The sequence below is a fragment of the Triturus cristatus genome, chromosome 5_2 (genome assembly GCF_964204655.1).
Source record: "Triturus cristatus chromosome 5_2, aTriCri1.1, whole genome shotgun sequence".
NCBI classification, from domain to species: Eukaryota; Metazoa; Chordata; class Amphibia; order Caudata; family Salamandridae; genus Triturus; species Triturus cristatus.
In genome coordinates, this window is record NC_140588.1 from 535,104,047 (window position 1) to 535,118,862 (window position 14,816).

Consider the following 14,816-nt stretch of genomic DNA (forward strand, 5'->3'; position numbering starts at 1 on the left):
ACACACCGGTTGTGGCAGGTGAGCAGTGAAGCCTCGGTGCGCAGGAGCTGCAATTGAGCACAGTGCGGGGTAAGGGGCTGGGGTGCAGCAGCCTGGGTGCACAGGTGCAGGCAAGCGATGTTGCTCTAGATAATAATGTAATCTCTGGCCTTATTCATATCTCGGTTTCATTTTAAAGACTTGCTGGACCGCACTCTTTCTCGCGGAACCCAGCGTCCCAGACACACGGGTGACGGGAGGTGAACAGTGAAGGCTGGGTGCAGTAGGGCGACGCTCTGTCTCCTCCTCCCTCTGTTCTTTTGACTCTCCCTCCCCTTCTCCCTTCCACCCACTCGCTCTCTGTCCCATTCTCACTTTCTTCCTTTCATTCTGACTACCTTTCTTTTTCTCTTGGACATGGCACACATACTTAGGTTTCTTTTTTGTCTTGCAGGTTTTGTACGCTGCTTCCAGGGGAGTCCCACCCACTTATTTCATGTTTTACTGTTTGTTCAAATAAAGTTGCGTTTCCATTTATTTGTGTTGTTTTAATAAAAGTTATTTTTTTTACCAATAAATAAGTGAGTGTATGGGTCTTCTTTTTCTGACACTTGTCTGTAGTTTATTGTTTAAATCGGCGGTTGATTGGAGGTTATGAGGGAAAACATTTTTAATTTTGCGGTGCACCTACCAAATATAAACCAACAGACTGTTACATAAATGAAGCCTTGGTAATTCTACAACTGCAAGGGTTCTATGAGTGTATCACTTTATAACACCATGAGTACTGCCCGTGTGATTACAGAACCAATAAGTCACTGCCTAGGGCCACCGAGGCTTCAGTGACTGTCGACGCCCACCCTGCATATTTAAGTGAAGTCCCGGACTTGAGTTGGCCTCGAAGCCCCCCGAACAATTACTAAACAATACCCGGGGAGGTGGCGATCCCCTAGGCTGCTAAATGTCTCTGCCCTCCCACGCCTAATTTACATGTGAGATTAAGGTCCCCAGTGCTGCAGAGACCCCGTAATATAATAATAGGATAGGCCCCGGAACATAACCCACCGAGGGCTCATTTAAATGAATGGGTGAGACCCCGCTTCATTTTCTTTTTTCCATTTTTACCATCCGGATCCGCTTTATTGAAGCGATACAAGGTTTTCCTCCTCTTGCTTCAACGAGGCAAACAAGGATTTTCTATCACAGGTTGGAAGCCATGCTCCCACCCTTTAATAGCAAACATAAATGTCCCGCGGATGCACACCCCAGGACGTAGTATGAGCTGCGCCTGGGAGGTGGCGCTCCATAGGGCCATGATGCATTGGTTACTGCATAACTACAGAATTAGTATAAACGCATACTAACACTACTTGCACACGTGTTGAAGAGGCAGAGGAAGCCCAAAATCCAAAAATTTAAATACTACCAGAGGTCGGATGACATAGCTCGATGAGCCGACGACCCTGGGATGAGTAGAAACAGCTTCACCAAGAAAACGGGTCTTCAGCAGAACGCAGGAAGCTCAAAATATTGGTGAGTGCTGCCTTCTTTTTACCTTCTCCCGCTCGTCGCCAAATTTATGTAGTGAAGAGGAAGACAGCAGTGGATCCGATAAGTAGATTTATTGCAGGAAAAGAAGACAGCTTAAACAACCACCAAGAGGAGCAGACAGCAAGGCAACCGTCTTCTCCAGCACCGTGTGCAAACTCCCCAAGATTCCCCTCATGACAGCCCTAAATTCTAACATTACATACTTACCTTCTAGTAGCATTACATACTAACATTCTACTATGACTTACATTGGAATACTACACAGAGCACATGACTTTACAGCAATGAGCTCATGGTTTCATCCACGAGTCTTGAGCCCGGTAGGGGTGAGTAGTTCGCTTCCCACTCCCTGTATTGTATAAACGCAAACTAACACTACTTCCACAGGTATGCTACAGCGCCCAGAGCACATCACTTTACAGCAATGAGCTCACGGTTTAATCCCCGAGTCTTCAGACCAGTAGGGGTGAGCAGTTCGCTTCCCACTCCCTGTATAGTATAAACGCATACTAACACTACTTACACAGTTATACTACAGCGGCCAGTATGCTACAGTGTCCAGAGCCCATCACTTTACAGCAATCAGCTCGGTTTGATCCCGATATCCTCTTCTTTCCTACTCTTTTCACCTTTTTTTCCCCTTACTCATTTCAACGGAATCACAAAATGGCTGCCAACACTTCCTAGTTGCAACAGCTCGCAGCCAATAAGCAGCAAGCTCGTGCTCGTAACGCCTCAGCCAATCAGATGACAGAATTCCCAAATATCGATATCTGCAAATTTCTATATTTCCCCAAAACTACTGCACGGATTTACACCAAATCAACAAAAGCGTGCTTTCGAGACCAAGACCCTTCTCCCTGCCAAATTTGGGGTAATACCGTTACCCGTTCGACCTGTAGCCTTGTCTAAAGTTTCCTATGGAAATTGCATGGAGAAAACACGTTTTGGGGCCCCCCCCCCTGACGAATCACCCCCAAACTTTCAACATAGGAGCTGATATGAACAAGGAATGTGTTTGGAAAATGTCATGAAGATTCACTATTAGTCATTAGAGACCTGTTTGTCTTTATTTATATGTTTATCATTCGATTGGGAGGGGCTATACGTATTCATTTTGGATAATTGCTGCGCTTTTATTGATTAGCTATAAAGTTGGTCAGAATGGTTACTGACCGAAAATGGTTAAAGCCAAGAGCAGGGCCAAGTCATCAAAATAACTTTTTTTCTTCTTTATTTATTCAAATTCCAGTACAACCAACAACAAGCCTGTTGCACACATTTTCAGTATTATTTTCTCATTGCACATGTAAGTAATACCATGTAGCACAGAATTCCATTCCTCCTCCCCTCCTCCTCCCAGTCAAAATAACTTTTAATACTATTAACATGTTTGCAATACTTTAATACCCTGCACTATGTCACTGGATTTAATTCACTTTGTTATATACATTTATTAGGATATTGCATTGCTTTTGACTATGAATAGTTTGGTTCGGATGGTGTGGTACTTCTGGTGTAGGACCAGCAACCTGTTTTACCTGTCTAGTTGCTTTCTCAGTGCTGGGTTTGACGTTGATTCTTGTGCTCTAAATTCCCAAGGTGACACTTTATCTGAAGCCGCAGGAATCTTATAGCAAAGCCCTTCTCGCTCTCCCTCCCTCAGGATATTTTGAAGAGGTTCCTCTGCCTCTTAAAGCCTACTCTACATAGGACCCGATGTTAAAGGTCAAACATTACCGATAGCATGGCAAACGTATTAATTGATCAGAACACAAACCTATCCATGTAAATCCTAAGCAGTAATGCCAGAAACACCAACCCATGACAAGGCCAGTACTGTAGCGAAACAAACTCATAACAATCTAACCACCAGGGGCAGCTCATGTGTGTATATCAGGCTTCTCCAATGAGTAGCTCGTGAGCTCCTGGTAACTCTCCAAGTAGCAAGTAGCTCTCCTGTCGTCACCACAATTAAATTGGAAGCTTTTGCTTGGTTAAATGAATACATGTTAACCAAAATTGAAAAGCGTGCATTTGAAACAAAAGTATTTGCATTTTCTGAATTGATAAACTGATGTTTGGGAAAAAGCGGCTGAATTTCTGAAATATATTTACAGCTCAATGTTAGAAGTGAGATTTCTGGTTGGATAGAGTATGCACCTAATCCAGGCAGAACCCACCACTCTAGTCAGGGTGAGGGAGTTACACACCCCCTTAGTAGCTTTGCAGAGCAGTCAGGCTTATCCCAGAGGCAATGTGTAAAGCATTTGCTCAACACACACAGCAGTGACACAACAAATACACCACAAAAGAGACTACACAGTAGTGTAAAAAAATATCCCATATATTATATATAACACATAAACCACAATCACATAAACCATAAATCACTTTGCCAACTAGCCAATTGTCATAACAATACAGGTAGTGCAATAATCTAGACTTATAAGTTGCACACATCATAAAAATATCACCACTGTTCATAATATGCCGTTGCACACATCATAAAAATATCATCACTGTACATAATATGCCGTTCTTGAAATGATACTATCCTGTCTGTATAAGGTCTGACAACATACATCATAAATCAGGGCACAAAACATGAATCAGTTGGATAATGCACACAAACATATTAATCATCTACTAGCATCAGGGGTACATAAATCACAACTGTTGGCCATACCTTGCCAGGAAATGTGAGGCACACCAAATGTATCCCAAAATCAGGGCATGGAATGCAGCAGGTTAGGAAAAGAAAAACACAAGAATCCTCATATTCACCATGAACACACAGGATGCAGCATCCCTGCCTTCCTACTACACTTTATATGGTTTTCTTCAACAGTAGGTGACGGGGACCCCCTGCCTACCTATGACCGGGAATGCAGTAATTCGGGACCTACGCGAGTTTACCCCGATCTGCAAAACGGGAGTTACAGTACACTTAAAGGTATGTGAATGCCAAATGGGTGCAGGGGCACACTCGGTCCAATTCGGTGGAGTGACCTCGCTGGTTCCTCCCTGCGTATTGCCAGGAACACACAGAATGCCCCAAACAGCGAGAAGCATCGGTAACGACGTAGGGGACTACCTGGGTCCAACTAAGGCAACTCTCCCCTCTGCAGCGGTCATATGGGACTACAGGTCCCCAACCGTCGCCTTCCTTGGGGAGAGCTGAGCCTGCCGTCTCTGGGAGAATCTCCAGTGACGCATCCTCTACACCCAGCAGCAGCTGCCCAAGAATTGTAGGGCCGCGATAGGGTCGGTCACTTTGGGAATCTCCGGCAGCACGCTGGTCTGGCGGTCGTGGGCAGGTGGTACATCCGAGCTCCTCTGGGCCATGAACTGCTGCTGCAGCTCCTCTCCCTCGCTGGAGAGTGCGGCGCAATGACAAAATGCAAGCGCTTCACGGCAGGACGAGCCCACGCTTTGGGCACAGGCAACCAACACACAGCCCTCCTTTCTGGATTCAGGGCGCGGGTAGCGCTTCACCATGCACTAGTCTATTATAGTGAATGAAAGGCCTCCTGAAGCATTCACCAAGCGCTATGATTCCCAGGGCAGCAACCAGCGCTTAACACAAGCTCGTGCCACAAAATAAAGCACCCAGTACACGCTAGTTTGGTGTCCAGACCTTCTCCTCCAGATAGGAGCAGCAACTGCAGGCCGATCCACCTGACACACATCAGGGGCAGTGCTCCTCACACAGTTCTCCCAGCTCTCATTCCAGGCAGGTTCTTTTTGATCCAGCAAGGATCTGTTGAATTAATTTATCTCCCTGAGACTTCCAACAAGAGGCAATCACACAGAAGCCCTTGGAGATCTTCTCAAGCAAGATACTACAGCAGGGGAAAGAGCAGGCCCAACTGCTGGTCAACCCACCCCTTACACAACAGAGAGAGTAGTGCTCCTCATACAGCTCTTCAGCTCTTCTTCTTGGCAGGGTCCATTTGTTTCCAGAAGTGATCTAAGGTTCTGGAGTTTAAGGTCTTATACTTGTACCCCATTTTCGTACTGTATTCTTTGTTTCAGAATCTCTGAGCTCCGCACAAACCAGTTCTACCCTCCCTGGTCCAGCCTGACCACAAGGGGTGGGGACAGCATTGTGCAAAGGAGACAGCCTATTCAGGTGCTAGTGAAAGTTCCTCCCACCTCTCTAAATGCAGATGGTCTATTCAGCCTGGCTAGGAGTCACCCAGGAAAGGAAGGACACAACTCAGGTCCCTTGTGGCTGTCTAGAGTAAATGCACATCCTTATCTCCTGTCACTCCAAAACCAGGCGGTGAATACACCAACAGGCAGACACACACAGAATGGTAAAGCAAGAAAATGTAGACTTTCTAAAAGTGGCATTTTCCAACACACAATTTAAAAACCACTTTACTAAAGGGTGAGTTATTAAATTCTGAGTTCAGAGAGCCTAGACTCCATCTCTCTATCTTGTCCCAGTGGAAAGTTACACTTGTAAGATGTTACAAGATGTTACAAGGCAGCTCCCATGTTAACCTATGGGACAGACAGCCTTTCAATAGTGAAAACAAAATGCACGGTATTTCACTATCAGGACATGCAACACACACCAGTATATGTCCCACCTTTCACATACACTGCACCCTGCCCACAGGGCTACCTTGGGCCTACATTAGGGGTGCCTTACATGTAAGAAAAGGGACGGGTAGGGTCTGGCAAGTAGGTGCACTTGCCAGGTCGACAGGGCTGTTTAAAACTGTGCATGCAGACACTGCAGTGGCAGGTCTGAGAGACATTTACAGAGCTACTCATGTGGGATGCACAAGCAGTGCTGCAAGCCCACTAGTAGCATTTGATTTACAGACCCTGGCACACTCAGTGCATTTTACAAAGAACTTACCAGTAAATCAAATATGTCAATCATGGATAACCAATCATAATCACAATTTACACAGAATATGCACCTTAGCACTGATCAGCAGTGGTAAAGTGTCCAGAGTCCTATTGCCAATAAAAACAGGGTCACAAAAATAGGAAGCAAAAGCCAAAATATTTGGGGGTAAACCTGCAAAAAGGGCCAGGTCTAACACTGATAAATATCAAATGATGTTGGAGAGACTATTACTAATAATATTAACTTGGTGCTATGGGCAGATATTACCCATGTAGAAGCATTTCACAAAAAGGGCCAGGTCTAACACTGATAAATATCAAATGATGTTGGAGAGACTATTACTAATATTATTAACTTGGCGCTAGTGGCAGATATTACCCACATTGACAAAGTTTGTTTTACATTACTGCTGGCAACCGTCCCTTAAGCACGCAGGTGATCAATGGAAGTAATCTTTCATATGGTGGCCGCTGATATAATCTTGTCAAATGTAGTTACTACTGCATCTCTAATAATATTAGTAGCTCAAAGGGATTTCCATTGAACACAATTAGGTCTTAGTACAGAAAATATCTGAGACCCCTGGTGTATATCTGTGACATTAGTGAAAAGTTATTTTTCGACAACAACAAGCTCCTCTAGCATCCACCGTGAAGATAAAGATTTTACTAATAAGAACAGCCATATTCAAATAAAAAAAGCACTTGCACGTTTGTACTCACACCCCTAAACCTGCGACCATGAACAGAGAGGAACACTTCACCGCGTCCTTCGTCTTCTAGTGAGCACTATGTTGGAAGGGCATCATAGGAGCTAGTCAACCACTGCTAGTTGAAAGTAGTAAGTTAGTGTGTAGAATCCGGCAGTACAAAGCACGTCATTACTGAATGTCTCAATGACGACCAGTTATATGGCAAACACAAGTAAAGTCATAAGTTACATCTTTACTAAGAAAAAAAGGTGTTTCGAAGTATAAAGGCTGTTACAGAAGGTTTCAAGAACATTCCCTAATGTTATTAAAACAAAAAGCTTCCAGCTAGTACCACATATTTCTTTGCTTGACTATTGTAATATGTTCCTGAGAGGTGTGGCCTAAAGTGATTATTATTCAGTTTGGTGGAAGTGAGGAGCTACTACGGGGAGGGTACAAATAATGCACTAACTAAAAATTCCCTGGCCTCAGATTTCTAAACTGCTTTTGAAATTTCCAAATATCCTGCAAGTGCCAAAGGTTTATTAACAGGAGACACAGACCTAATGGAGAATATCGTAGTTACAAATCAGTAACTTTAGCTTTTTTATGTTCAATGGTTATATTTTCCAGAATGAGTCTCCAAGTATCGAAACGTATCTTTTATTCTGCTTTACTCTTCTCGTACAGACGTGAATCTTTTTGGATAAAAGTGTTGTGTTACTCTTGAAAACATTTTATGACTCCCCAATTAACCTTTAGGAAGCAAATTTTACATTAAATGAATTTATTGCATTTCTTTCTGTGGGGATGGGAGGACCCACAAGAGATAGATAAAATTATCTTTGGTACAGTTGATTTATGGATTAAATTAAGTGAATATTCTGTTGTTGTTTTTTAGTGATGTTTTGGCCTTACCCATTTTCAAGCAAGAAGACTGTAATTTGCAGACGGACAGTGAAGCCAACCAACCGCCATTTAGATATGTTCTCTGCGCTGCCACCTCTCCAGCTGTCAAACTACATGATGAAACACTCACCTACTTGAACCAAGGTACTCATGAATATTACTTCGATTTGTAAGCATGCCTTATATTTTTGGACAAATTTGTTCTGTTTTGGATTTGGTTGTTTGGCTTGGATAGTCTTCTTTGGTTTAAAACTTAGAAATTCACTGAAAAAAACCAAAGGGTTCAGGAACGTTATAGTTAGGTTGACATTTCACTCGTACAAAGCCAGAGAAATTCAGCAGTTCTAGTTAGCTGAGCTGCGGGAGCCGGCATTGCTTTTTATCCCCAGGGACCTGCTAAGATGCAGCTTCCTGGGGGTAAAAATCAAAATGTTTAAAGCAAGCACACTGTTTGCTATGGGATGGCGGTAGCGGCCTAGGGGTCAGGGTGTTTCTACCCTGCCCCCTTTTCTTGTTTTTGTAACATTTTTGAACCTTTTTTCTTGTGACTCGGTTCAGCCGAGCTCCCAGATGGCTGCCAACCGTTCCTGGTTTGAAGTGTTGGCAGCCAATCAGATCTCAGGCTCAAGATGGGGAGAGGAGTTAGCCTAAAGGCTAGGGCAGTTGACCTCGAATCTGGGGAACTGGGTTCGAGTCTCGGCAATGACGCTGAACACCCTGTGATTCTGGACAAATCACTTAATCTCCCCGTGCCTAACAAAAATGAATGTGTGTCCTTCGGGTCAAGTTTGCGCTATATAAAATAGTAAAAAAAAAAAATCGGGAGGGTTCACGTATCCTCCGCGCCCACCGTTGTGTATCTGAGCAATGTTTACATTTCTCAGGAACTACAGAACCGATTTACACCATTCAACAAAAAGAGTGCTTTCTGAGCCAAATTTGGTGTAATTCCGTTCAGCAGTTCGGGCTGTAGCCGTGTCTAAAGTTTCACATGGAAATTAACATGGAGAAAAAGCATTTTGGGACCCCCCTTTTTGTTGTCCCCAGCTTGTCAAATCACCCCGAAACTTTCAACACATCAGCTGACCTGACCGCCACATTAGTTTAAAAAACTTCACGAAGATTCCTCAAACGATGCCAAAGATATTGGCAAAAGGCAAAAGAAAAAACGCTTTTCCTATAGAAACAAGGTCCTAAATATAACTACCTACTTGCGACTGCTAGTAGGTGTGTGTGTGTGTGTACTACACACATATATACTTACCTTAACTATACTTTTGTGTGGTAAAAATGTGTGTGGTAAAGGCATTTCGTGGTAATGCTTGCGTTGTAAAGGCAGTTTCCTAAAGTCAGATATATTAATTTAAATAAAATTCCACTTCCTGATAAAATAAAATGAAGGAAAGGAAAAAAGTAATTTAAAAATACAAACTCACTTTCAAAATGTACATTCATTTGTTGTTAGCTAAAATACATTATAGAAACATCTATTGTCCCAATACTTTGGACAATGTACTCAGCAGTTGAATTTTATTTAATTTCCCAAAACGTGATTGTAAATGTGCGTGGCATCTGTCTGTATGGAAGGTTTAAATTTACCATTGTGTTAATTTCATAACTGCATTTATATACTAGGGTGTATTGATTGAATGATCCATTAAAACCAACACGTCAGCTTTTCCACTCAGAGCTTGTTTCACCAGGCACCAGAGCCATCTCTCTGGATATCGGTTTTGTTTTGTTCTACTTTTCTCCTTCTTGAACTTGGGTATTCCACAGCTCTTCAACAGCAGTGAAGTGGTGGGAATAATGTGCTAGTCTGGCAGTGGCAAGCTTTTCCTGCAGGAGCAACACATGTTCAGTCACGTTTTCTAATACATTGTTTGTTTATTTGGGTTAATTACACTGTAAACAACATTACACTAATCGTGAATGCTACTCATTTTGCTTAATGCCACAAATAGAAAGTTAGTAACTTTATGGAAAATGGCACCTGATTTTGCTGGTAGGACGAGCATTATTTGTTAATAGGTCCGTTAATATTGATATGTCTACCACTTCCTTTCCGTACACATTTCGTCACAATGATGCATATGTGCCCCCGACTATAGCTGAATACCACACAGCCTACACAAGCAAAAATCAAGAGCAGTGCTGTTCCATTTTACCACCAGTTCCAGAAAATGTAACTGGTTCATGTAGGGTAGCATAAAATCCTTGTAGTTCAGGGTCCATTGAGAGTAGACATTATTCAAGCATTATACTAGAATCGAATGTATTGAAGAACCTAGGGTAAGAGCCCTATTGCTGCAAATAATTAAGATCTTCAAGTCTACATAATTGATATATTAACTTTAAGGAATTCTCGAATGTGTTACTAATAATAGAGGAATATTCCAGAAGGCCCCGTAATTGCAAGGGTTTAGCCCCTTGAATCGGCCAGACGAACAAGTGTATTTTGGGTTCAGCCTTCCCAAAACAAGCACTGGGAAAGTCAATAGGTCTCGACAGTGAGACTTATAGGCTCTGCCAACGTCCTTATCTCATGCTGTACAGCATACGCAAATGTTGTACAGCATGAACAAAAGGGAAGAAAAAAGGCTCAATGATGTGGCACTACATCATTTTCTACAAGTGCATACCTTATGACGTATTTGTTTGATGCAGGTGCCTTTTTTAAAAAAATTGCCGATCCAAGATGGATTGGTAAATAAAGTTTCAAAATTAAGTAGAACAATGGCGGTACTTATAAAGTGGAAGGTCCGGCAGTAATTTACTGCCTGCCCCTCGCAAAAACAAAGGTAACATTTATATTTTGTTTAAAAGGACAACTGGGGAGGGGGAAAACGGAGGAGAACGGGTATGGGGAGGGAGGGAAAACGCATGAGAGAGGGGCAAGGTAGCAACAAGAGGGCAGGGAAAATGTAGACGAGGGAGAGCACATACAGGGGCAAAGGGTGAAGAACGCGGGCGAGCGTAACCTGAAGTGTGGGAGAAGAGAAGCACACAGTTGATCAACTTCAGCACATCACATGGGAGAAAAGCAAATGGACAAGAGAGCAGCAGTACGAGGGGGAAAAAAAGCACACATGTAAGACAGCTGGAAAACACACACCCTCTGATGGAATGTTTCTGCAAAAAAAAAGTTAAAGGACACAAGGAAAGAGGCTATTCTCCAGGGATGGACAAGCACAAGATTAACAAGGCAAGCCATTGAAGAAGCAAGCAAATGAGAGTTACAGTAAAGCTAACCAATGGTTAGCAATGGGTGGGCTTTAAGCCAACTGTAAGTTCTTGGTAATCCGACAATTGGTCTTTAGCAACCAGAAAGCTCATGCTGTCTAGTAAGCGCAACCTCAAAACAATAGAATATTGCTATTATTTAGTCTTTTTACTGTCCCACAACGGCTGAACTATAGACTGCTCGATTCTTACCTTCCTCTAGCACAGCCCTAGCTCGGTCCTGATGACGGGGATGGGTGTGGACTTAGTGTGTAAACTGCATCCTTCAGTAAACATTCTTTGAATATCTCCTGCCACTTGAGCTCAGTTGCTTACCAAATAGGAGCACAGTAAGTTATGAGGCGAACTACCTTTGTGTTATACTCTTTTATTTGTGATTGTAGCAAATGGTTCGCACTTCCGTTTATTACAACTCGTTAGCCCTACTATGATCAATGTAGAGCGTGCCCTTTCGCTCTTGAAAGTGGTTGCCATGCAACCCTTTCTTCATTCATGAGCCCTAGATAATTATACTTGTTAAGGAAGTGCGCTGTTATGGTTGCTACACTTCCAAATCAACATTTTTTTGCTCTTCATGAGGTTAACTGAGAGCTGATCTTTGGAACAGTACATCTCTAGTCTGTTGAAAATGTTGTTGCCCAACTGGACAACTTAAAAAAGGCTGGAACATAAGCATTGCTGATATTTGCAGAACCCCATTTATTCTAAGTGGGTTCCCTGTATAGATCAGCAAGAAAATAATTAAATTATATTCTCTACCCAACGATCCAGGTCTACCAATATTGCACATCTAACATTAACATTTTTCTGGGCCGATGGGTCCTTATGCAACTTTCCTCAACCACCTGGTGGCGGATCCCTAATTTCCCTTTTACAAATGTACAAGTTGGAGTGTCTTCTGAATGCTATGTATGGTACTGAGATGTGGGGGAATTTCACATTGTAAGGCAATCCAGCAAGAAGAAAATAGATTGTTTTAGGAGGGTGTTATCTCTTCCCTGGTCTCCTGCCAACTTTATATGTCATAAAGAACTTGGGCTGCCATATCTTGAAGACTTGATCTAGGTACAGCCGGCCTTGCTTTGGCTGTCGATCTCGAAAAACCCTGAGGCTTTTTTGACCAAAGAGATAATACTGGACCACCACTTCCTGGACATGGGGCTACAAATCCCTTGGATTTCCTATGTCAAAACTGTATATTGCCAAATAGTGATTGAATCTATTTTCTCAGACCCCTCTACATGCATCAGTAGAAGTAAGAAGAGCGTGGCTGATATATTTTATGATTATGAGGAAACCCAAAAGTGAAAGGATCTTACAGGAAAACCAATTGTGAGTAGGGATCTTGATTTCTGGGATTTGAATTGCACTACCAACTATATCTGGCTTGCCCGAAGTTGGTCGGAGCATTCCTTCTTATTCCGTTTTAGAGCAGACACTGTTAAATATCTGCTCTGTTTTCTATTGGGCCATGCCTATCACCTTGAACTTTTACCTTCCCCTTGTGTTGATCTATTAGGCCAAACGGTGCCCCATTTTTTTTTGTGTACATTTTATGCATGTTCTTCCAGGCTCTATTTAATTCCACTTTTAAAGAGGCATCAGTGTGATTTTAGCCAATACAGACCTGCTTTTAGATTTTTATTATTTTTAAATGATGAAGTTATTTTTAATGTTGGCTCATTTCTTTAAATCTACCACACGTGCACATAGATTAATGCTCTGACAAAAAAAGTTCCTGCTTTTCTATTTTTTATCTATATTGTATACATATGCACATTTGCACTTCATGTATTTTGAATTGTTTTATTGTTTGTTTGCAATGTGACTTACTTTTATGGGTGCTAAAAATGCTTCCTAAGAAAGTTTTGAACTGAACTCTGCTGCAATCCACTCCAGTGTAATCCACTGTAACGCACTCCACTGTAATGCACTCCACTATAATCCACGCCAGTGTAATCCTCTGTAGTTCACTCCTTTGTAATCCACTCCACTGTAATCCTCCATGATCTACTGTAATACACTTCACCATAATATACTGTAATCCACCAAATTGTAATCTATCCGACAGTAATCCATTGTAACCCACTCCAATTCACTGTAATCCATTCCACTGTAATCCATTCCAATGTACTCCACTTTAGTCCATTCCAATCTTATCAACTGTAATCCACTCCACTGTAATCCACCCCAATCTACTCCATTGTAATCCACTCCTCTGTAATCCACTGGAAACCATTCCACTGTAATATGCTCCACTGTAATCCATTCACCTCTACTGTAATCCTTTCCACTGTAATCTACTCAACTCTAATTGACTGCACTGTAATCCGCTCCACTCTAATCCACTGCTGTGCTCCTCGACACTCTATGCCAGGGGTCTCCAACCATTTTTGTAGTGAGAGCTACTTGGGATCAATTCAAATCATTGTGAGCTACTGAAGGCCAATCCACTTGTGCAATGTTATGAGACATCCACACACCCAGTTTCATTGACTTTAAGCTTAATGTACATAGAGACCGATATTATGGTTTGAACAAAATACTTGGACTAGGGGCACTATGACAGGGCTGTCGTGTGTCACAGTGATAGTGTGGTCTTTGGGATGTATGAACATGTGTGTGTATGAATGGGATACATGTGTATGTGTAACTGAGAGCCTGTGTTATATGTACTTGTGGCACAGGTCATACCTTTTAACATATTTGGCATTGTTACATTTATAACACAAAGATACAACCTTTTTTTAAATGGGAGAAAATTAAAACACAGAAAAATGTTCTGCAAAAATGTTCATAATATGAAACATTTTTCTGCACTTTACATTCCTCTCACTTAAAATAATAGCTGCATTTTTCAGTTATACATATGGCACAGTTTCTAGCAGCCACTGGGAGCAAGATGCCTGCTGTGTGGAAAGAACAACACCCAAGCGAAAGTTTCAATCAATATTTTAAGAAGTAACACATAAATTGGGCTACAATGGTACAATTGAAACAATTGTGAAAGAGGGGTGACATGTAGAAGTAAATACAGAAAATACACTTAGTACACTTAGTATAACAAATAAAGGAATAGTTGGGAAAGTGCGATTTTTGGTAAAGTCCATATGATTGATCGCATTCGCCTCCTGTTCATATGTGAATAGGCTTTTGAACTGAGACATTGCGTAGACTCTTAGTATGCGTCTACGTTTCGACCCTATGTAAGGCGCAAAAGCTTTTAATAAGCGTCACGGCGGGTCTTCTTCGGGACGGAGGAGTGTATGTAGCCTGCGGAGTAAAAGAACTTCTTTAACCCCTTCCATGCTCATGACGGAACGATTCCGTCATGAGCATCGGTTGAGCTGTGCTCATGATGGAACCGTTCCGTCTTGGCCCCGCCCGCACTCGAACCCTTCAGCACCGCGGGGGAATCCGCGCAGCGCTGAAGGGGTTAAGGGTGTGTGCTAATGCGAACAAGTAATTAAATCAGTGTTCAGAAAGGTAATGATGCTTACCCTGCGCAAGAGTCATTAATCACTGCGAGTGTATTATGCTTCTATTTCCAAAAACGGGGTCGATTTATGTTTG

General features: G+C 42.3%; 1 protein-coding gene across 7 annotated transcripts in view; it reads left to right on the top strand.

Annotated features, from left to right (window-relative positions):
- The window catches only part of UBP1 (upstream binding protein 1), a 533,655-nt gene that overhangs the window by 119,582 nt on the left and 399,257 nt on the right, over positions 1–14,816 (top strand). For all 7 annotated transcript variants that reach the window (XM_085607613.1, XM_085607611.1, XM_085607612.1 and 4 more), the window contains exon 2: positions 7,993–8,144. In XM_085607613.1, the coding sequence (XP_085463739.1) occupies positions 7,993–8,144 (152 nt within the window). The remainder of the gene's footprint in view (positions 1–7,992; positions 8,145–14,816) is intronic.